Genomic DNA, 24,441 nt, shown 5'->3' on the forward strand with positions numbered 1-24,441 from the left:
AGATACCTGATCAGTTTTTGGATTATCACCTTACCCATTGCAGGCCCCACATGTGGCTGTATTGAAGTGGGCTTTGAATGAGATTGGGCTAGCCTTTGGGCCTCCCTTCCTCGGAGAAGAATTTCTAGGGAGAGCAGTTAAAGCTCCCAGGGGAATAAGGGCTGACAAGCTAAGAGTGTATTAGATGAGTATGACTTTTCAAAGGAAGATAAAACAAATCTGATTGACCCATGTTATTAGCAAACAGGATCTTCTAAAAGATAAGTGCCCAGCCGGGCGATGGTGCCGCACACCTTTAATCCCAGCACTCAGGAGGCAGAGGCAGGCGGATCTCTGTGAGTTTGAGGCCAGCCTGGGCTACAGAGCGAGTTCCAGGACAGGCTCCAAAACTACACAGAGAAACCTGGTCTCTAAAAGACAGGAAAAAAAAGCCAAACAAACAAACAAACAAAAACCCATCAAGTGCCCAGGCTGCAGGTGGATAGAGCCCAGTGGCAGAGGGCTTGCCTAGAATGTGTGAGATCTGGGCATAGTTGGGCACAGTAACGAGCACTGTGGTGGCAAGGCTCTCAGAACAAGATTAAAAATACAATAAAAAGATAAGTAAAAGTATTAAAAAGGTAAGCAAGGAAAACTTTTAAAAGAGTCAAGCAAGGACCAGAGATGGCTCAGTGGGTAAAGGAATTCACCTTCAAGTCTAGAGTTTGATCAAGACAGAGTGTCTTGTCTTTGTGTAGCTCTGGCTGTCCTGGAACTCACTCTTTAGACCAGGCTGGCCTTGAACTCAGAGATCCACCTGCCTCTGCCTCCTGAGTGCTGGGGATCAAAGGTGTGCGGCACCACTGCCCGGTGAGAGAACCCACTCTTACCAGTTGTCCTCTGCTCTCCTACATGTGTCTTGGATGCATACATGTGCAAGTACGCACACACGCACACAAGCACACACACACGCACACACAAGCCAACTAGAAAAGCAGTCGCAGCGAAGGTTGGGGATGTAGCATGAAGTCAGTGTTACAGCATTTGCTCAGTATGCAGGAGGCCCTGAGGGACATTATAAATGGCAGGATTGAATGTAAAGAGCTAAACTAATTACTAAGATTTAAGCTAGAAGCCATGGTTCATGCCTGTAATCCCAGCACTTGGAGGCTGAGGCAGAAGGGTTGATACAAATTGGAGGCCAGCCTGGTCTACATAGTAAGTTTGAGACTCACCTGGGAAGTGGTGTGAGACCCTGTCATAAACAACACATAATCAAACATGTGAGACCCTGTCATAAACACATAATCAAACAATCAGTGAGACTGAAGCCCACATCCTCCATGTGTGTTCCTGAATGCTCAGTTCCAATTGCCCATGCTGGAGATGGAGTCCAGGGCCTTGTGTGTTCAGGTACACACTCTACCACCAAGCTGCACCTCAGCTCTGTAGCCAAGGCTGACCTCAAAGCGGCACACGCCTGTAATCCCGACACTCAGAAGGCAGAGGCAGGCAGATCTCTGTGAGTTTTTGGACAGCCTGGAGAGTTTTGTAGAACTCTACAGGAGTTCCAGGACAGCCGAGGCTGTTACACAGAGACACTGTCTCAAACGAACAGACAAAACAAAAACAACAACAACAAATCAAAACTGTGATCCCTGTGCTTCAGCCTCCAGATGTTATGCCTGACTCCAGGTGTCCTTGGGTGCAGCCTGCTCTTGTGGCCTCAGAGATAGTGGTCGCTCAGGGAAGATGAGAGCTAGATCTCAAGAAGTCTCCCTCCCCAAGGCCCAGGCACTCCCATGGGCCCTGACTTAACTAGTTCCTGGCTAGTCATCAGGACCTGATGTCCCTCATTCTCATGACCATCTGGAGAAACTTAGGACGGTCCTTCAGTTGTACAGGATCTCCATGACCAGAAGGTATTGAAAAGCTGGTGACAGACACTTTCATTTCATCTGGGACATGTTTATCTCCAGGACTGGCAATGGAGCATACAAGCACAGCGATCCTCACCCCAACTGAACTTCTCTTTTCCCTGAAGAGCCGAGAAGAAGCGGGAGGAGATAAGGATAAAGAGATTTCTCCTTGCAGGCATGCACAGAATTCTGTGGCAAAGTTTATCTCTAGCATTCTTCAAGGTAGGGGCAATGTAGCCGTGAAGCTCAGAACAACAGTCATGCGGGCCTGCCCGCACGTGCGGGCTCCTCCACCAGCAAACTGAAACCCATCTTGTCTCAGATCTGCATGACCAGGAAACTTTGTAGCCAAGGGGCTTGTATCAATTTCTCTGCTTTGCCTTAAAGACTTCCCCAGGCTTCCACTTTTTTGAAGGCTGCCATAGCTTACCCAACAGGATGCTCCAGGGTGGGGGTTGGGAAGATGAGACTAGGATAAGCCTTTAGACCAAGGCTATACAAAAAAAACCCTGTCTCAAAAAGTAAAAACAGAAAGGAAGGAAGGAAGGAAGGAAGGAAGGAAGGAAGGAAGGAAGGAAGGAAGGAAGGGAGGAAGGAAGGAAGGAAGGAAACCTTTAGAAAGGAAGGATAAAATTACACAACAAAGAAAAAGATATTACTCAAAAAGCAAGTAGAAATGCTCAAAATTGTATCTTAAAAATAGAGAAGAGGCCAGGCGGTGGTGGTGCATGCCTTTAATCCCAGCACTCAGGAGGCAGAGCCAGGCGGATCTCTGTGAGTTTCGAGGCCAGCCTGGTCTACTGAGCGAGATCCAGGAAAGGCATAAAGCTACACAGTGAAACCCTGTCTTGGGAAAAAAAAAATAGAGAAGAGGAAGAGGAAGCAGTAGGTGGTGGCCCATCACTTAGGAAGCAGAGGAGTCGGATCTCTGTGAATTCCGGGCCAGCCTGATCTACAGAGCTAGTTCCAGGACAGAGAAACCTTGTCTCAGAAAAACAAACAAACAACAAACAGTATATATCTACAGAAAAGGGTCAGTAAGAAGGCTCAGCAGACAAAGGAGCTTGCCACCACGCCTGAATGTGATCCAAACAAGCCACATTTTAGGAGGCAGGAAGATTGCAGCAAGCTTAAGGCTAGCCTGAAGTACATAATGAGTCCAGCCTGGGCTACAGCATGAGACCTTGCCTCAAACAACAACCAAAACTTCAGAATGAAACAAAACAGTACAGAACAGTAGGTAAGAATCATGGGGGATAAAGAAGTTGAGGAAGTGATGAGAAGTTTGTCTGGGGGTACACACACACAGCTCTATGGAGAGCTTGTCTAGCAGGTATGAGATCCTGGGTTCCATCAGCAAAGCCACCAAAACAAACAAACAAATGAGCTGGGCGGTGGTGGCGCACGCCTTTAACCCTAGCACTCAGGAGGCAGAGGCAGGAGGATCTCTGTGAGTTCGAGGCCAGTTACTTTGGAAAACAGTCTGACATTTCTCAAATGATTAAGCAGAGTTACCATGTAACCAAGCTGGGAGGTCCACTCCTGGGTACGTAGCCAGGGGAAATGCAAACACATGCCACAGAAACTTGCACAGGAATATCATGGCAGTGTTGTTCATAGTACCCCAGCAGAGACACAGCTGAGTGAGTACTCAGTGGAGGGATGTGGCAAAGAGCGTATGGTGGCATAGTCCAGTGACAGTGAATTATTTGGTTATAAAAAAGGAATGGGCCCTGTGGTAGTGATACACATTTTTAATCTCAGCACTTGGGAAGCAGAGGCAGGCGATCTCTGAGTTTGATGCCAGCCTGGTCTACAGAGTGAGTTTTAGGACAGCCAGGGCTACACAGAGAAATGCTGTCTGGGGGGCGGGGGAGAGAAAGAAAGGAAGAAAAAGAAGGAAATAAACCAGGTGTGGTAACCCATGTCTTTAATCCCAGAGGCAGAGGCAGGCAGAGACCTCAGTGAATATGAGGCCAGCTTGGTCTACATAGTGAGTTCTAGGACAGCCAGGGATATGTAGTAAGACCTTGTGTAAAAAAAAATACCCAAAGAAACCAAAACCAAAACAATACAAAAAAGGAAAAAAGTACTGAGAAATAATACAATTTGGATGAACCTTGAAAATGCATGCTAGGTAAAATAATCTCCGTGAGTTCAAGGCCAGCCTGGTCTAGAGAGCGAGCTCCAGGACACGCACCAAAATGACACAGAGAAACCCTGCCTCAAAAAACCATAAAAAAAAAAAAAGAGTTGGAGATATGGCTCAGAGGTTAAGAGCACTGACTGCTCTTCCAGAGGTCCTGAGTTCAATTCCCAGCACCCACATGGGGCCTCATAACCATCTGTAATGAGATCTGGCTCCCTCTCCTGTATACATAATAAATAAATCTTAAAAAATATTTTAAAAAAAGAAGCCAGATACCAAACACTACACAGTATATGGTCCCCGTCATATAAACATCTGCAATAAGGTCAATGACATGGCTCAGTGCGTAAAGGTGCTTGCCATTCTATAAGGCTAGGCTGAGGACCTGGCTTTGATCCTGTGAACCCATGTAAAGGTGGAAGGAGAAAGTCAGCTTCACATTTGTACTCTGATCTCTACATTTAGACTGTGGCATGTGTAGCCTGACAACCCCACAACCCCAACACACACACACACACACACACACACACACACACACACACACAAAATAATAAGTAAAATAAAATGTCCTGAATAGGGAAAGCTGTGTAGGCCTCAAATCATGATCTTACCTCCTCAGCCTCTGGAGTAGCTGGGATTGTAAGAGTGCAATAGTGAGATCTGACTCAGACTAGGCAAATCCAGACAGAAAACACATTAGGGGGTTAGGGAGACGGCTCAGTCGGTAAAGTTGTTGGCAGGCGATTTCAAAGATCTAACTTTGATTCCCAGAACCTGTGCGGAAAAAAATCTAAGTATGGTAGCATGTGAATTTGTAATCGCAGAGCTGTGGAGGTGGAGACAGGTGGATCCCTAAGGCTCTCTGGCTCTTACCAGCCTACTTGGTGAGCTCCATGTCTGTGAGAGACTGTATCTCAGAACAACAAGGTGAGGCTGGGGTTGGAGAGATGACTCAGCAGTTAGGAGTACTTGCACTTCCAGAGGACCTGGGTTCAAATCCCAGCACCCACATGGCAGCTCACAACACATCCCCCAATCCCAGGGGATCTGATACCCTCTTCTAGCCTGCCATACACATAACATAACATAAATAAATATTAATTTAAAAAAAAGGTGGATGGTGCCTGAGGGTAACACCTGAGGTTGACACACACTGTGCACATGTGCAAACATGTATCCACCCACACCCACACTGAACAAAAGGAACGGGCCTGTGTGATGACTCAGTGGATAAAAACACTTGTCGCTGAACCTGATGGTCTGAGTCTGATCCCAAGAACACACACGGCGGAAGGAGAGAACCAACTCCTGGAAGTTGTCTTCTGACCTCCACATGAGCACCACGGTGTATGAGTGCTTCCCCAAAGTGAGTTCATGCCCGTGTGCATTCACATGCCCACACACATACACACAAATAAATGTAAAAATCCAAGAAAGAGGGGCTGGAGAGATGGCTCAGAGGTTGAGAGCACTGGCCGCTCTTCCAGAGGTCCTGAGTTCGATTCCCAGCACCCACATGGTAGCTCACAACCATCTGTAATGAGAACTGGTGCCCTCTTCTGGTGTGCAGGCAGAACACTGTATACATAATAAATATATAAATCTTAAAAAAAAATTCTAAAAAAAAAAAAGAAAATCCAAGAAAGAAAATTTGTTAGTGGTTGTTTAGGCTTGGGGTAAGGAAAACGGAGAGTCGGGAGTGACGGCCGCAAGGACAAGGTCTTTCTTTTTCTCTCCCTTGTTTTGGAGAGAGGGTCTTTCCCAGCCCTGACTATCCTTCAACTTGTTTGTTTTTTGAGACAGGGTTTCTCTGTGTAGCTCTGGCCGTCCTGGAACTCACTCTGTAGCCCAGGCTGGCCTCGAACTCACAGAGATCTGCCTGGCTCTGTCTCCTGAGTGCTGGGATTACAATAAAAACTACACAAAGAAACCCTGTCTCGAAAAAAAGAACACAGGTGCCCATGGAGGCCAGGGCATCATTTCTCCCCGGAGCTGAAGTTGTAGGGAGTTGTGAGTCCCCTGCTACGGGTCCTGGGAATCAAACTCAGGTCCTCTGCTCGTAACTGCTGAGCGATCTCTCCAGCCTTCGCTGGTGTCTTTGTATTGAGTCATACACTTTAAATAAACGAATTAAAAATGATATGTGAGGCCAGCTAGATGAAGTCTCCTGCCAGTTGCCTTCTGCCCCCTGCAGTGCACTCTGGTCACTTCCTCCCTCCACGGCAGTACAATAAAACAATAACGATGATATGTGAACTGGGTGTCGTGGTGGTATACATCTGTAATCCTAGTTCTTGGGAGGGTGAGGAAGGAGGATTACAGATTGGAGACCAGCCAGGCTCCGCAAGGAGAAACTGCCTCAAATCAAAGTCAGGAATTCAAGGCTAGCTTGGGCAGGATGAGGTCCTTAAAAATCAAAACCAAACAAAACAAAAAACCAGAGAGGGGCTTGTGAGACGGCTCATGGGTAAAGGTGTTTGTTGCCAGGCATGATGACTTTTATTCCAGCATCCACATGGTGGAACTGACTCCACATTCCTGCCACAGCACGCATGCCACCACACATACACCACGTACACACAGATGCACATCATAAACAGTCATCGTTTTTTTGTTTTTCCTTCTTTTTTTCCAGAGCTGAGGACCTAACCCTGGGCCTTGCGCTTGCTACCACTGAGCTAAATCCCCAACCCCTTCTTTTGTTTTTTGTGTTTTCTTTCGAGACAGGGTTCCTCTGTATAGCCCTGGCTGTCCTGGAATGCACTCTGTAGACCAGGCTGGCCTTGAACTCACAGAGATCTATTTGCCTCTGCCTCAGGAACTGTAGGAATTAAAGGTGTGCACCACTATTGCCTGGCCCTTTTTTTCCTATGATAATTTTTTTTAAATAACTAGGTTTTTTTTTTTTGGTGTGTATATGCATGCATATGTTCTGGTGCATGTGTGTGTGCATGTGGATGTCAGAGGACAACCACAGGTGGTGTTATCAGGCAGGGTCTGCTCCATTTTCAGACAGTGTTTCTCACTGGCCTGAAGTTCATCAAGTAGGCTAGTTGAGTAACCAGTGAGTTCCAAAGGAACCTCCCCCCCCAGCCGCTCCCCACCCCCGTTTCTTCCTCTCAGTACTGGTGTTACAAATATGGCCCCCCATGCCCAGCTTTTGCACCTGTGGGTTGCAGAGATGAACTCAGGTCCTCACTGTTCTTTACTCACTGACCCTCGAGCTCTCTTGCCTGTTCTTGGGCGTGTGGTCTCCGCATATAATACAATTCCCACATATTCATAATGCAAATCTGACAATGTCTAGTTCATGGGCAACCTGGATTCCTTTGGATGTCCTTCTATTTCCTCTGCTTTAGATGATTTCAAAGCTGATCCCAGACATTATTATACTGCTGTAGCCTAATTAGGAACTTGTTTCAATGGTTTTTGCTGGTTTGTTAGTTTTCAGTGATAGGGCCTCTTGCTGGGCTGGTGGTACACGCCTTTAATCCCAGCACTCAAGGAGGCAGAGGCAGGTGGATCTCTGAGTTTGAGCCCAGCCTGGTCTACAGAGAAAGTTACAGGACAGTTAGGGCTGCATAGAGAAACACTAGTCTCAGAAGAAGAAAAAAAAAAAAAAAAGAGGAGGGGGGTGCTGGAGAGATGGCTCAGTGGTTAAGAGCTCTGGCTGCCTTTCCAGAGGATGTGGGTTCAGTTCCCAGCACCCTCATTGCAGCTCACAACTGTCTGTAATCCAGGGGATTTGGCACCTACCCTCACACAGACATACATACAGGCAAAACACCAATGCACATAAAAAATAAATAAATCTTAAAAAAAAACCAAAAAGGCCGGGCGGTGGTGGCGCACGCCTTTAATCCCAGCACTCGGGAGGCAGAGGCAGGAGGATCTCTTGTGAGTTCGAGGCCAGCCTGGTCTACCAAGTGAGTTCCAGGAAAGGCGCAAAACTGCACAGAGAAACCCTGTCTCGAAAAACCAAAAAAAAAAAAAAAACCAAAAAGACAGGGACTCTCTATTAAGTATCTCTGTCTGTCCTGGAACTAGCTCTGTTAGATTGGCTTTGAACTTCCAGAGATCCTCCTGCCTCTGTCTCCAGAGCTCTGGGTTGAAAGGCGAGCACCACCATACCTGCTAGTTTCAGTGTTTTGACTACGGAGCTGTAAAAAGACCGCTTTAATGATTAAGGAATACATTGTAATAAAAACCAAGCAAAAGTAGACCTCACATTGTTTTCCTTCAAGGTATTTTCTAGCAAGGCTGACGGCTCACACTCATAATTGCAGCCCTTGGGAGGCAGAAGCAAGAAAATGAGTGCACGGCAGAGCTAGCCTAGTCCACATAGTGAGTTCCAGGCAAACCAGGGCTACATTATGAAACCGTCTCAAAACTCAATAAACGAGCAGGCCCAATCCCCTCACTGCGAAGCAAAACAAAAACCTAAATAACCAAAGCACAGCAAAAACAAATTAAACGCCAAACAGAAAGGAACCCCACACCTCTCTCCCTCTCCGTTGTCTATCACGAAAATCCTCCCCCGGAAGTACTTCAAATGGGAGGCTTCCCTGTCAGTTCCTCACTCGGCTTTCCCAGACCTTGGCTCAGTAATTCTCACGTCCTCCTTAGCTTTCCGATTCTGTCAAACAGAGCGTTTGATGTGTCTCCTGTAGCAGGCTTTCTTTTGGGTCACCAACCAGCTTTCAAATCATGACATGGAGACTTAGTATTAGTTATGAATGCATGGCCTTATCTTATGCTTGCTCCACTAGCTCTTTTAAATTAACCTGTTTCTCCTCATCTATGTGTTGCCTCAGGTTTTTTTTAAACCTTTCTTCTTCATTCTCTTTGCCTTTCTCTCATCTTGAGCCTACATTTCTCCTTCTACTTATTCTCTCTGCCCACCAGCCCCATCTATCCCTCTCCTGCCCAGCTAACGTTGGCCACTTAGTCTTTTATTAGACTAGTCAGGTGTCTTAGGCAGGCAAGGTAAAACAGCAACAGATCTTTACATAAATACACAAATGTAGCATAAACAAACGTAACACATCTTTACCTAGTTAGAGTAATATTCCACAACAGTCCCCTGTCCCCACTTTTTAGTTTTCCCTCAGTTGAAGGACTGCTTAGATCCTGGTGCCTAGGTGCAGTTGGTGGATGTGGGGGTTGGGGGTGAGAGAGATTACTCTTCTGAGATCACAAGGAAAGGAAGTGACTGCTGAAAATGGCAACAGTGTAGCAATGGAAACAATGGACGCCATTGGAGGGAGAGTCTGAGATAAATATGTGGCCAAGCGTAACACAGTTGGAAAACAATGTTGATAACAAAATGACCTTTCAGAAAATTAGGAGACATAAAAGCTGCCTGAGAATCTTTACAGTGCTTAAAAACACCACTCCCCCCCTTCCCAAACCCCTCCCCCCACAGGTATTTTTCTGTGAAACAGTCCTGGCTGTCCTGGAACTTGCTCTGTAGACCAGGCTGGCCTCAAATCATAGATATCAATCTGCCTCTGCTTTCTGAGTGCTGGGATTAAAGGCGTGATCTACTGCCCAGCCAAACACCACTTTTTAGAAACTGTCATCAGCCAGGAATATTACAGGAGAGAATGAAAGTGTCTCTGGAGTCTCTGTGGACAACCAGGTTGCCCCTGCCCACACTTTGAAAACTGTCCTGCCTCATGAAAGCAGAGGCCTATTTGAAAGGTCTGTCTGTCTGTCTGTCCATCTATCTATCTTTCCCTTTCGGTCTTCTTGTTCTTGTTCTTCCTCCTCCTCCTCTTCTTCTTTTTTGGTTTCTGGAGACAGGGTTCTCTGTGTAGCTTTGCACCTGTCCTGGAACTCACTCTGTAGCCCAGGCTGGCCTTGAACTCACAAAGATCCGCCTACCTCTGCCTCCCGAGTGCTGGGATCAAAGGCATGTGCCACCACCACCCAGCATCCTTTTGGTCTTCTTATGAAACCTGGCTATCTTGGAATTCATGATCCTCTTGCCTTTGTCTCTCAAGTGCTGGGGTCACAGGCTTTTGCTACCATACCCAGCTTCCAAGATTTTCTTTCCTTCTTTCTTTCTGTTTTTTTCCTCTGCCTCCCAAGTGCTGGGATTAAAGGCCTGTGCCACCATTGCCTAGCTTCCCAAGGTTTTCTTGAATGATTCTCACTAGAAGTTTCTTTTGGTTTTTCTTTGATTAGGTTATGACACATTTCTGCTGATTAGATTAAACATACCCTTCTGGGGCTGATGGCTCAGTGGTTAAGAACATGTTTTGTTCTTGAAGCAAACCAGAGTTCAATTCCTAGCACCCACATCAGGCAGTTTACACCTGCTTGTAACTCCACCTCCAGGTTATATCCCTAATACACATGTATACAAAAAACTCAAAATAAAACCCTTCTCAAAGTGCTGGAGAGATGGCTCAGTGGTTAAGAGCACCGGCTATTCTTCCAGAGGTCCTGAGTTCAATTCTCAGCAACCACATGGTGGCTCACAACCACTTGTAATGAGATCTAGTGCCCTCTTTTGGCCTGCAGGGACACATGCAGGCAGAATACTGTATACATAATAAATAAATAAATAAATAAATAAATAAATCTTAACAAAACAAAACAACGGAAAAAAAAAAAAAACCCTTCTTAAATCCACCTTTATTCTCTTCCCAGGTCAGCTTGATTAGATTTTTTTCTTTCTTTCTGAGAACGGGTCTTACTATATAGCCTTGGCAGCCTGGAACTCTATGTAGTGCAGGCTGGTCTCAAACTCAGAGATCTGCCTACCTCTGTCTCCTGAGTTGATTAAAGACATGCCCCACCACCACCCAGTTTATATTTTCTCATTTTAAAACAGTAATATTGATAACTTCTATGAATTACTGTTTTATAGTCTGACAGTTTTGTTTTTGTTTGGAAGTTTTGTTTGCTTGTTTTTTTTTTTGTTTTTTTTGAGAGAGGGTTTCTCTGTGTAGCCCTGGCTGTCCTGGAGATTTCTCTGTAGATCAGGCCAGCCTCAAACTCACAGAGATCCACCTGGCTCTGCCTCCCGAGTGCTGGGATTAAAGGCATGCACCGACACCACCACTAGGCTGGAAATTTTAAGTTAAGTAATCAATACAAAAATCTCAGGAAAGCACATGGTAAATAGTTGATAAGAATCTCCTGACTATGGCTAACCTGACATTAGAATCTCACTAAATGAGTAACGAAAGCTGAAGTTAAAACTAAAGAATTACCTATGGATTTCAGGATGGAAGCATGGAGCCTACAGTCTCGTAAGAAACTGAAAGGTGTAATTTTTCTGTATTTGCCATCTTTCTTCCTCCTGTGTATTTTCTTTCTTTCTTCCTTTTGTTTTTTGTTTAATTTTGGTTTTTCGAGACAGGGTTTCTCTGTGTAGCCCTGGCTGTACTGGAATTCTCTCTGTAGATCAGGCTGTCCTCACAGAGATCTGCCTGCCTCTGCCTCCCAAGTGCTGGGATTAAAGGTGTGTTCCATCACTGCCAGGTTTGTGTATTTTCTTAGTATGGCTATTTAGTAGTGCTCAGGAACCTGGCCTGATGGGGCTAAATGCATTATCTAATTGATTTCATGAAGTATTGTTATATTAAGTCCTTGTTTTAGCAGTAGAGAAAATGAAGGTTAAGTAATTTCAGGTCTAGCTTCAAGCTGGCTCTCTGCATACAGCATGTTCTTGAGTTTGAACGTTGAGACCTGGGGATGTAGCTCAGTTGGTGGTAGCATGTTGCCTCACATGCACAAAGTTCTGAGTTTGGTATTCAGCACTGCATAAATTGGGCATGGTTGTACATGTCTATAATAGCAGAAGTAGGAAGGTTATAGAAGTATACTCAAGGGTTAAAGGTAATCCTCAGCTACATAGTGGGTTAGAGGCCAGCCTGGGCTATTTGACACCCTTTCTCAAAAAAGAAAAAGGAACTGGGCAGTGGTGGCACACAACTTTAATCCCAGTGCTAGGGAGGCAGAGGAGGCAGAGGCAGGCAGATCTCTGTGTGTGAGGCCAGCATGATCTACAGAGTGAGTTCCAGGACAGCCAGGACTACACAGAGAAACCCTGTCTAGAAAAAGCAACTCCCCAAACAAAAAGACATAAAAAGGGAATTTGAGGACTGGAGTGAAAGCAGCTGTTAAATTCTTGCACGTAATATGTTTATCGAGCAATTACTACAAGTCCTGTACGAAACAAGCTACATTTATTCACTACTAGTTCTGTATACATGATACTTTGTATGTCAGTTTAACTCTCAAATCTTATTCAGAAGTGAGACACCTTAGTCTTGAGTGTAGGTCATTGGTGCGTGGGGGGCCTGTTTAGCATGGGTGAAATCTGGGGTTTGGTCCTCCGCTGGCTTGGCACTTGTTACGTAACCCAGACAGCCCTCCATATCATGCCAGTCCTTCCGCCTCAACCTTCCAAGTGCTGGGATCACAGGTTTCTGCTCCTAAGCTCTGCTTTCTTTATGATCTGTTGATTTTTTTATTCATAATTATAATAATCATTTTTCTCCTTTATCCAGAAGGGTTTCTCTTCCCAATATCTTCTGGTCTTTTAGAGTATTGTTGTTTGCTCAAGGTTTTTTTTTTTTTTTTTAATTTTTTTTTTTTTATTTTGGTTTTTCGAGACAAGGTTTCTCTGTGTAACTTTTGGAGTCTGTCCTGGATCTCACTCTGTAGACCAAGCTGGCCTCGAACTCACAGAGATCCTCCTGCCTCTGCCTCAAAGAGATCAAAGGCGATCAAAGGCGTGTGCCACCACCGCCCGGCTGCTTTAAACCCATCTTGAGTCTGTGATAAGACTGTCTTGGGCCACCAAGATGATTCGGTGGTTAAGGTGCTCGCTAGACACCTGAGTTCAATCCGTTGGCCCCCACATGGTGAGAAAAGCAATTCACAGAAACTGTTTTCTGACCTCCACACATGCCTCCCAAAACAAAAAGTAATGAAATTCTGTCATTAACTATGAGTGATTTTTAAGTCACTTTAACCAAACCGCCACAGTTTCATTCTCACTGGCAACTGGACAGAATACAACAGCTAATACTAAGGTTGAGTGGTTCTTGGAGCCAGAGGCAGGTGGATCTCAGCAGATTTGAGACCACCCAGGGCTACAACAAGACCCTGTATCATAAAAAACCAAAACCAAAACCAAACCAACCAAACAAACAAAAGTCAGTGCTTGCAAACACCTCTGGCTTCATGGTCTCAGCTTAATCTACTGTGCCATCTTGAAATTTCTTTCTTTTCTTTTCTTTCTTTCTCCCCGGCCCCCCAAGGGTTTCTCTCTGTAGCCCAAGGTGTCCTGGAACTTGCTTTATAATAGACCATGCTGGCCTCGAACTCAGGGATCCACCTGACTCTGCTTCCCCAGTGCTGAGAATAAAGGCATGGTGAGCGCCACCACCATCCAGCTCCATCTTGAAATTAAGAAATTTCACTTTTGAACAAGGGTCCAGGTATTGCCATTGTGCTCCAGCCAGATCTTGCAAATCAGGTTGAGGTCCTTCCCTTCATCGGCCTGGGCGTTCAGTTAAGGAGCTGTGGTCCTTTTTCTTTTGTGTGTTACAAAGGGGACGTGGAGGCAGGATGATACAATAAAGCCGCGAGCCAGAAGGCTGGGAGGGGTTCGAACCCAGCCTCGGGCGGGGCTGCGCGAAAAGCCCCCCAAGCGTGGGCGGCCCCGCGTCGGCGCCCCCTCCCACCCCCCCACCCCACCCCCACACGGCGGGGCCGGGCGCTCGGTCCGCGCGCTCCGGCGGCGCCTTCCTCCCCGTCCCCTTCGCGGCGGCGCGCGCTCGTCCCTGCGGGCGGGCACAGCAGTTGTGTGGCCTGCGAGTTTCCCCGAGTTCACGCAGGCCCTGCGGTTGGCATGGCAACCGGGCAACCTGTTCCAGAGCCGCCCGCCCGCCCGCCCGCTCCGCACACGCCGCTGCCACCGCCGGAGCCGGGGCCGGCGCCGCTCCCATGATGCACCGCGCCAGCCCAGTCCCCAGTGGGCCGCCATGTTGTCGGAGTGAAAGGTAAGGGGGAGCGAGAGCGCCGGCGAGCGAAGATCGGGGGGCCGGAATCCATCTTCATCCTACCGCTCCGCCCGTGAGTATCCGCGCCCGGGTGACCCCAAACCGTGCTCCGGACTCCTAGCGAGCCGATGCGCCCCCCGTATTGGCGTTTGGCAGCGGTTGGCGGGGCGAGAAGGGCTTGAGAGACGCCTCCGGGCCTGGCGGAGGGCTCCGCGCTCGCTCCGCTCGTACGTGTTTGGGAGGCGGCAGCGAGGCCCCTATTGTTATCCGCGAGGAGGGGGTGGGGAGCGGGCCGCGGCCGGGGCCGGCCCCGCCGCTGCCGGCGCCTCCGCGCCTCCCTTCGGCCCTGCTCCGGGGAGTCCCTGGAGACCGGTGCCGCCGTTCGGCTGGGCTTTTGTATTTATTTATTTATTTATTTTTGGATGGGCTCGCGAAGCCCGGCGTCCTCCCTTGTGGCCGCGGAGTGGGAATTCCGCGCTACCCCGCGGGTTCCTTCGACTTCTTTTGAGCTTCCGTGGCCGCGCCGAGGGAGGAACAATACCTCGCTTTGAGAAAGCGGCGGTGGGCCCGGGTCCACGGGCGAGACCCCGCCGTGGTGGGGAGGGGGCGATTTTGCAAGCCTCACGTTGGAGAAGAGGTGGCCGTCAGGAAGTTTCGGATCGCTTTTTCAGCTCCTGCGGTTTCTTGTGGCCTTTTGTTTCCGTGAGAGCGTGTGTGTGTGTATGTGTGTGTGTGTGTGTTTTTTTTTTTGGGGGGGGGGTGCTCTTCCTCTTTGAGCCTCCCGGTGGTTAGTGTGCTTTTCTCTCCAAGGGGCTTTCAGCCCTGGGTAGTAGGAAAAACATGTAGCTGCTCAGTGCTACAGTTTAGTCCTCACGAACGTGGTTGGTAAACACGGGTCATTTGTTGTACTCGTCAGTACCACTCCCACGTCAAGTGAGGAACACTCCTGTAACTTTTCTCCGGAGTAGTTCACCCCTCCCCCAAAGGACCCCCCCATTGAAGAACTCCCACACTGATTATCAGAGAAGGCTTATTCCTCACCATTACTTTGAAGAATTGTTCGTTTTCATTGTGCAAATTACGATAACGCTTCGTTACACTTGATCATTTTGCTCACCCCATTAATTACTCTTATTATTAAGATGATTTATGAGGCCTTTTGGGCGTTCTGTTTTTAAAACCAGTTAGTTCTGAAGATAGGATTGTAGCTTTAGCTTTTTGTTTTGGTGGAAAAGTTACCAATGTGGCCCTCCCGCTAGGATAAGCCGCTGCCTTTGGGGTTTTAGTAAACAAAGTAAACATTTTGACCCCTCTCTGATTATAACTTTGCAAAACGTTCTGGGGCTGCGGATTCTTTATCTGAGCGTTTGGAAATACTGGTTCTGAACTCGGAGTTAAGTGTTCTGCCTTTCCACGCTTGAATTCATCTTGTCCAAGGCCACAGCTTTTTGAAGTTGGGATTTGTTTAGTTTGGATCTGTGATGAACTGTTTTAAGATAAATTTATGTCCACAAAAGGTTTGTTCAGTGTGGTAAAAATAAACACCTTTTAAACCTGACCGTCTTAGTTAAAGGAGGTAGATTAAACCATGCTGCTTTGTTTAAAGAAAACTCCTATTAGTGATATTTAAAAAGTAAAAACAAACTACAGCTTGGTCTTTATTCAGTTTGAAAGACTTTGTACTTCATTGTATTACTTGAAACATTTATTTTTTTAAATAATATGTCGTTTGTAAAAAAAAAAAATCACATTTCAGATAGTGTACATAACTTTTTAGTGAGCTTCAGAGTTCCCTAAAAGGTAACATCAGTTTCCTGTTGTCTGGTACTTAGGTAGCTGATTATTAGTTTTGTTTTCTTGTCCTAAGATGTTACGGAGTTCTCAGACACGTTAGTGTTCCGGTCTCTCACTTGGCAGGGCTCTCTCCTGCAGGTTCTCTCCTGTCTGAGAAACTGCCTTCCTCATTAGGTGCAGCAGGAAGTCTCAGGGCCTGCAGATAGCCTCACAGAATCCAATTGTTGTGCTTGAGTGTTTTTGTAAGTGACCCTCCCCCTCAGTTATATTTTAGAATGAGATTGTTTTCAGGGATCAACCTTTTCTTAATATGGAAATTCATTTTAGGTAACTTTTGACATTTACTATTTTAAGAATTCTCTTGGAGATTGGGGCTCTGATGCCTTGACTGGTAGGTAGGTAACTAAATATGCAGAATTGTCAGCATAGTGATTTGAAGTTTGTTGAAACCTTCTTTATAACTCTTATTTTGATTAGAAAGCTCCCCCCCCCCCAAAAAAAAAACTAAGGCATGGAGGAAAGACAGACTTTCTTTGGAAACTGGCTGAGACATTTTTAGTTTAGTGGCAAAACTTGGGCTTTGCATCTACTGGCATAAAGTATCTGATAGAGATTCTCTTATAGAAGAAAGTGTACTATGCAGTATGAGAGTAATAAAGTCTTTACAGAAGCAAGTGAGAAGGCATTAGGCTGGTATTCATGTTGCTAAGGCTGGTGATGAAACACCTATAATTTTCTGGTTTCGTACTTAAACCTAGACAGCCTTTTATTCTAGAAGGCTAAAACTATTCTAGTATAAGGTTCTGTTGGATGGGGTTTAACTAACTGCAGGGGAGGGGTTGGAGGAGGATATTAGAATTGATTTATATCAGGCATTTCCAAAGTAGAGGTTTTGTCTTTTTTAAAAATTTTTATTTTATGTGCATTGGTGTTTTGCTTGCATGTGTATCTGTGTAAGGGTGTTAAGACAGTTGTGAGCTGCCATGTGGATGTTGGGAACTAAACCTGGGTCCTCTGGAAGAGCAGTTAGTGCTCTTAACAGCTGAAGCATGTCTTTAGCCCCCCTTGTTTTTGTTTGTTTGTTTTTTTAGAGAATATTACAGTTTTTGGTTGGCTTTTAACTCACAGTGTAACCTAAGATGGCTTCAAACTATTAGCAGTTCTTCTGCCTTATTCTCCCAGAGTGCTGGGATTACAAACTAGGTTTTGAACAGATTCCATTGTAACCTCTTACTTACTTCTAGCTTCAGAACAAGAATTAGTAGTAAGAATTTTCGAGGAGGTTATTAATCTAATGAGAGAACATGGTCGGAGGCTGGAGAGATGATGGGTCAGTGGTCAAGAGCACTTGGTGTGTAGGGCATGGTGGTGCATGCCTCCCCCCCCCCCCAGCTGAGGACCGAACCCAGGGCCTTGCGCTTAGGCAAGCGCTCTACCACTGAGCTAAATCCCCAACCCAATGGTGCACGCCTTTTATCCCAGCACTCAGGAGGCAGAGGCAAGTGGATCGCTCTGAGTTTGAGGCCAGCCTGGTCTACAAAGCAAGTTCCAGGACAGCTAGGGTTACACAGAGAAACCCTGTCTTAAAAAACAAAACAAAACAAAAAGTTGGAGTGTTTTTGCAGAGGACGTGCTTGGTTCCCAGCACCCACATGGTGGCTCACAATCATCCCTGACTCCAGTTTTAGGGGACATGATGCCCTCTTCTGGCCCTCTCAGTCATTGCATGTGCATGGTGCTCGTGCACGAAGGTAAAACACACATAAAAGAATATATATTTCAAAAAAGAGAGAAAACAGGTTTCTTGTTTTGAGCAGTGATGATATCCTTGGAAGTTACTCTAGTGGCTGCAGACAGGTGTATACTAATTGTTAGCCAGGTTACCTTGTGTGTACAAATATAACTATTTGGTTTTGAGGGACTTAAGTAGTAATGATTCCTGGTAACATTTGATTTCTTTGTTGGATTTCCAGAGTTGAACATGCAGGAGTGGTGCCCACTTCTTTAATCCCAGAAACCAGACAGGCAATCTCAGTGAGTTTAAGGCCAGCCAGGTCTCTACGTGGTGAGACCCTGTCTCAAAAAAAAAAAGATAACAGTGATACTTTTACTAGGATTCTAGAAGGAACCAAGGTTGGTTTCAGAATAGATTGGGGTCTCCGCTTCTTCCTAGCTGGATGGTGGCTTTGGGCTCCTCCTAACTTCTGTAATGTTTTACTTGTAAAGCAGGGCTACTAATGCTTCCCTTTCAGTGTTTCTGTGATGAGATAATATCTGCCATGTATTTGTTGCCTTCTGACTGTGGTGAGACAGGCCTCTGGTTTTTACAGTGAGGTTTAGTAGCAAAGTGAGTTGGGTTTGTCTTGTCCTGTTTCTAAGTTGATCACTAATGAACATGATTGCCTTGTATTTGTAAGTTACCAGTAAAAGTCTTGATTTTCCTCTTGTAAAAACACTCATGATTTTGGTCAGCATGTACTCTTGTTTGTCACACAAACATGTTAGATATTTTAAAGGGTCCATTTAAGTTACAGAATCTAAGCCATAGGCTTTTTTTCTAAATTTAAGTTTTTGTTTTATAGTGTTTTGTCTGCATGTATATCTGTGTGAGGGTGTCATATCTCCTGGAACTCGAGTTACAGGTGTGAGCTGCCACATGGGTGCTGGGAATTGAACTCTGGTCCTCTGGAAGAGCAGCCAGTGCTCTTAACTGCTGAGCCATCTCTCCAGCCCCAGCCATAGGCTTTTGTTTGTTTATTAACATGTTTATTGCAGCTGTACATTTTTTTTGTTTGTTGGTTTTTTTTGTTTTTTTTTTTGTTTTTGTTTTTGTTTTTGTTTTTGGAGACAGGGTTTCTCTGTGTAGCTTTGCTCCTTCCCTGGAACTCTGTACCGCAGGTTGACTTTGAACTCACAGAGATCCTCCTGGCTCTGCCTCCTGAGTGCTGGGATCAAAGGTGTGTGCCACCCCGGCTGCAGCCGTAAATTTTTTGAAGTGAATTTGAATTGGAGGGTAGGGGGAAGTCCAGGGGATTGAATCTAGGGCCTCTTCAGGCTAGGCAAGCACTGTACTGCTCCATGGAGCTGCACCTCCAGACTATAAACTTAATGATAATTTCAAAAGCTCCTGGTCCCAGTCCTGTTAATGGTTGCCTGTAATCCAGGCACCCAGGAGGTGGAAGTAGGATCAGTAGTTCATGGCCAGCTTTGGCTATCTATTAATTTCAAAGCCAGCCTGGGTTACATGAAACTTCACCTAAAAAAAAAAAGCTGTTTATTTAAAGACTGAAGTACAATTGGCTTAAGGAGAAAGTTGAGTAGGGAAGTCATTGATTACATTCTGATTCCATATTATTTTGTTTATATGTTTATTTTTGTGGTCCTAGGCTCAAATCTAGGTCCTTGTACATGTTAGACAAGTTCTTTGTTATTGAGTTACATCTCTAGTCTTTCTGTCATTACTTTTTAGTAAGGCTTCGTTACAGTAGTGTGCCCTCAACTCAGCACTAGTTGGAGTACCTGCTGCTAGCAACCTTTATTCCTGTACATACAGGCCCAGCAGCTTCAAAGGAGGCTCAGTTCAGGAAACTGTTACAAGACACTTGTCTTCTTGGTAGACACAGGTTCTATATACATGATTGTCTTGCAGAAGAGAAGGAATTGTTTAGCATTTGTACTGGAGTATATGGAGTTAAACATTAAACATGTGTTAACTGTTTGTTCTTAGGTGTTGGTGGAATGAGCGTTGCATGTGTCTTGAAGAGAAAAGCAGTGCTTTGGCAGGACTCTTTCAGCCCCCACCTGAAACATCACCCTCAAGAACCAGCTAATCCCAACATGCCTGTTGTTTTGACATCTGGAACAGGGTCGCAAGCGCAGCCACAGCCAGCTGCAAATCAGGCTCTTGCAGCTGGGACACACTCCAGCCCTGTCCCAGGATCCATAGGAGTTGCAGGCCGTTCCCAGGACGACGCTATGGTGGACTACTTCTTTCAGAGGCAGCATGGTGAGCAGCTTGGGGGAGGAGGAAGTGGTGGAGGCGGCTATAATACTAGCAAACATCGATGGCCTACAGGGGATAACATTCATGCAGAACACCAGGTAAAAAAAGTTCCCTATTTCAGCTTTAAAACTCTTCTAATCACTGTCCACTTAGGCTGTCTGCTTTCAATGACTGTCTCAAACTCTTTGATTGCTTATTTAGTTTGTTGTAATCAAGAGTCACTTGTTTTAAAGAATGGTTGGTTATTGTAATTGCCACTGGGTCATTTACCATTCTGGTGTTATATAGTAAATTCACTAAAGAAATCTCAAGACTGTTTTAATGTTCACAATGCATTTTTAAGAATATTGCTAACAAAATATCTGTTTTCACCATTGATATGCTTTCAAGAATTGTTTGGTTTTTAAGCAGAGTCTTTCTATTGGGCTTGGATGACTTTTATCTTTAAGATGCTGTTTGGAAGCAATGTGAGAATGCTTAAATTCCTAGGAAGAATTAAACTTGATGGATGTTACAAATTGAAAATTAAAGGAATATTGAAATAAAAGATGTTATGGTTGAATGTAGAGGAAATTAAGAAATCAGCTACTCACTTAAGGTTTGTTTGAAGTTAAACTGAAGTGCTCTGTGTAAGGGTTGGTTGTATCTTACAGGTCTGTCCCTCCTGCAAAGACAGGGTTTCTCTGTATAGCCTTCGCTGTCCCGGAACTTGCTCTGTTTTTTTTTTTTTTTTTTAAAATTAAAAAAAATTTTTTTTTATAAACAGAAAATAATTTTTAATCTTTTTTTCTTTTTGATTTCTTGAGGGTTTCTCTGTGTAACAGCCCTGACTGTCCTGAAACTCTCTTTGTAGACCAGACTGGCCTTGAACTCACAGAGATCCACCTGCCTCTGCCTCCCAAGCTGGACAATCTGGTTTCTTTTTTCTTTTTTCTTTTTGAGACAGGGTTTCTCTGAAAAAAAAAAAAAATTTTTTTTTAAATATTCTAGTCTGTAGACTTTAGCATGTAGGAAACTTGGGGTTGAATGTGGTGTCACATGTCTTTAATCCCAATATTTGGGAGACAGAGGCGGACGGATCTCTATGAGTTCCAGACTTGCCAAGGCTACATACTGAGACCCTGTTTCAAAAAGCCAAAAATAAAACTTGGGAAAAAAAAAGAAATTTTCATCATTCCCTAGCCTTTTTGGTCTTTAGTAAGGCTGCAGCAGAAGAACATGGTAGTAAAGGAAAAGGCCTTGCATGCCAGGCCAGGATGAGATTCTCCAGACAGCACTGTTTGTGTGGAGTGGCTTTTATGTAACCTTGGGAGTGTTCTCATTAGAGATGGGTAAGGACAAAGCCTCATTGGACAACTTTTTTTTCTTTATTTTTTATTATTATTTTTACCTCTTATGATTTAATTTCAACTCTGGCATGTATTTCTCAGAATGGTTTTGCTTTTGTTTGCTTAGGTTTTAGGACTACGTTTCTCCACCTTGTTTATCAGAAGACATTCCTTTTTATTTATTTTTATGTGCACCGGTGTTTTGCCTGCATATGTCTGTGAGAAGGTGTCAGTCAGATCTTGTAGTTACAGACAGTTGTGAGCTGCCATGTAGTGCTGGGAATTGAACCTGGGCCCTCTGGAAGAGCAGTCAGTGTTCTTAACTGCTGAGCCATCTCTCCAGCCCCCTTTTTTCTTTTTCTTTTTCCTTTACTTTTCAAGACAGGGTCTCTGTGTAGCCCTGACTGTCCTGGAACTCACTATGTAGACCAGGCTGGCCTCCCGACTGCTGGGATTAAAGGCGTGTGCCATCACAAGGGTGGGGGGTGTTTGGTGTGTGTGTGTGTGTGTGTGTGTGTGTGTGTGTGTGTGTGTGTGTGTGTATATGTATGTGTGTGCGCGCGCGATGTGCAGTGCCTTGGACAACTTTTTTTTTTAAATTTTTTTGAATCTTTTTTTAAACTTGTTTATTTTATGTGTATGAATGCTTTGCCTCATGTATGTAGTTCGTGCCTAATGTCTATAGAGGTCATTCAGTGAGGGTGTTAAATGACCTGGGACTGGAGTTACTGATAGTTGTCAGCACCATGGGTACTTGGGAACTGAGCCTGGGTCCTCTGGAAGAAAAAGTGCCCCTGACCATTGAGCCACCATCTCACCATCTCTCCAGCCCCCCCCCCCCCCATCCTCTAATCTTCCTATCTTTTTTTTTTTTTTAAAGATTTACTTATTTATTATGTATACAGTGTTCTGCCTGCATGTATGCCTGCAGGCCAGAAGAGGGTGCCATATCTCATCATGTGAGCCCCCATGTGGTTGCTGGGAATTGAACTCAGGACCTTTGGAAGAGCAGCCAGTGCTCTTAATCGCTGAGTCATCTCTCCAGCCCCCCCCCCCTTTTTTTTTTTGGAGACAGGGTTTCTCTGTGTAGTCCTGGCTGCTCTGGAACTCACTCTGTAGACTAGACTGGCCTTATACTCAGATCCACCTGCCTCTACCCTCTACCTCCCGAGTGCATGCGCCACCCCCTGCCACTCCCCCACCCCCCCTCCTTTCTTCCTTTTTTGGCAGTGTCTCAGGAAGGTAGTGCAGGCTGGCCTAGGACTGGCGATCCTTGTGCCTCATCCTCCTGAGTGCTGGGGCTCCAGGTGTGTGCCGTTGCAGCCTGTTCTGGGTAACAACTTGAACAGACAACAGATGAGGTATAAGCATGAGAGACAGAGGTACTGCTCAGTGGCAGAAGCTTGCTTAGCATTCTTGAGGACTGGGGTTCAACTCCAACCCTGCCAGAAACCTCACAGAAAAGATAGAGAACTGGGATGCCTATTTTTGTGGATTGAATTATAGATGCTGGTTCCTGGTTAACAAGGAAGTACCAGGACAAGGAAGTTTGGGAGACAGGTGATTACACTTGGTAGGTAGTATACATGTTGAACTTAGGTTAAGATGGGATGCAGTAGGTAGATGCTGTATGGAGGTGTGTTTGGGTGACACCTTTGAAAGGCAAAGCAGAAAAAGGCCCTTATCTCTTGACTTGGCCAAACATTGTTTAGAGGCCATAACCTCTGCTTTTAAAATCTGTGTTGGTGGTGCGTGACTTTAAATCTTAGCACTTAGGAGGCCAGAGGCAGACAGATCTCCTTGAGTTTGAGGCCAGCATGGTCTACAGAGGAAGTTCTAGGACAGCCAGAACTACAAGGAGAGACTCTGTCTTGAACCTCCTCTCAAAAACAAAAAACAAACAAACAAATACCATGTTACAGATCTGAAACATCTTAGATTGGCATTCCTTGTCCAAAGCTGAAAGGAGAATCAAGCTCTTAGGACAGTTTTTGCATAGCGAGCAAATGACTCTGGATCAGTTGATGGCAGAGCTCTGAGAGATTTAAGATCTGGTTGTGCAAGTCACCAAATGTTTCTTTAAGGCTTACTCTGCCTGTCTGTAGTGATCCCTGTTGTGAGGATCACATCTCATTTCCCAGGCAGTTTGTTTAGCAAAGTAGTTAGAAATCAACAGCAAACCTGTTGACTACTCAAGGGTCCTAAACCAGTGAGTGACTGGCTTGGAAGTAGCAGTCACCATCACACTATAGTGGGGAGGATACCCCAGTAATGCACAATGGTAGAGAACCCTCGATGGCTGATACATAGTTATGGGGAATCAACACACTTGGTTTTTTTTGGGGTGGGGGGGGCTGGTTTAGTTGATAGCATCTTACTCTGTAGCCCTGGCTGGCCTGGAACTTGAAAGGATCCTTTGCCTCTTTTTGAATGCTGGGATGACAGCCATGTCTGGTTTGGTTTTGATATTTGTCTCACTTTTTGGACTGAGCTACTGTAGGGCAGAGGTTCTTGTGGTTTTTTTTTTTTTTTTTTTTTTTTTTTGGTGCCTTTTCCTCTGGAAGTATTCTGTAATTTTTTTGTTAACTGAGGCAAAAACAGGAGCCATTTAATTTGCCCTCCTAGTGGATCTTACAGCTTAGCTATCTCAGAAAGGCAAGGCTAGAGGTAGAGACCCTGTGACAGGAGTGCAGGGGACAGGGAGGGCTGTGCAGGCAGGTGTGTGCCAAGCCAGCTTAGGCTAGGCTGAGACCTTGGTTTTGTTTTTTTTTGTTTTTTTTTTTTTTTGGTTTTTCGAGACAGGGTTTCTCCGCGTAGCTTTGCGCCTTTCCTGGAGCTCACTTGGTAGCCCAGGCTGGCCTCGAACTCACAGAGATCCGCCTGGCTCTGCCTCCCAAGTGCTGGGATTAAAGGCATGCGCCACCACCGCCCGGCTTGTTTTGTTTTTGGAGACAGGGTTTCTCTGTGTAGTTTTGGTTTTGGTGCCTTTCCTGGATCTCACTTTGTAGGCCAGGCTGGCCTCGAACTCAAACAGATCCGCCTGGCTCTGCCTCCCGAGTGCTGGGATCAAAGGCATGCGCCACCACCGCCCGGCTTGTTTGTTTTTTAAAGACAGATGAGATGGCCAAGTTATCCCAGCATCTAGCAGGAGGAACACTAGAACAAAGGGACATGACTAGGTAGGGACCCTGTCCTGCTTAGCCACTGTTACAGGTGAGGGTGAGAGGATGTGTGATCTGTCAGG

The 24,441-nt window shown here is 45.5% G+C and overlaps 1 protein-coding gene across 50 annotated transcripts in view; it reads left to right on the top strand.

Annotated features, from left to right (window-relative positions):
• Positions 1 to 13,696: 13,696 nt before the first annotated feature.
• The window catches only part of Pum1 (pumilio RNA binding family member 1), a 127,303-nt gene continuing 116,558 nt past the window's right edge, over positions 13,697 to 24,441 (top strand). For 16 of the 50 annotated variants that reach the window (XM_042271958.2, XM_076565206.1, XM_076565210.1 and 13 more), the window contains exons 1-2: positions 14,024 to 14,145; positions 19,594 to 19,967. In XM_042271958.2, coding sequence (XP_042127892.1) covers positions 19,605 to 19,967 — 363 coding nt within the window. In that variant the 5' untranslated portion in view covers positions 14,024 to 14,145; positions 19,594 to 19,604. Of the gene's footprint in view, positions 14,146 to 19,593; positions 19,968 to 24,441 lie in introns of those variants that run through there. The other 34 variants (XM_042271956.2, XM_042271959.2, XM_042271963.2 and 31 more) reach the window with 16 other exon arrangements.

Source organism: Peromyscus maniculatus, chromosome 2, assembly GCF_049852395.1.
Source record: "Peromyscus maniculatus bairdii isolate BWxNUB_F1_BW_parent chromosome 2, HU_Pman_BW_mat_3.1, whole genome shotgun sequence".
Classification (NCBI taxonomy): Eukaryota; Metazoa; Chordata; class Mammalia; order Rodentia; family Cricetidae; genus Peromyscus; species Peromyscus maniculatus.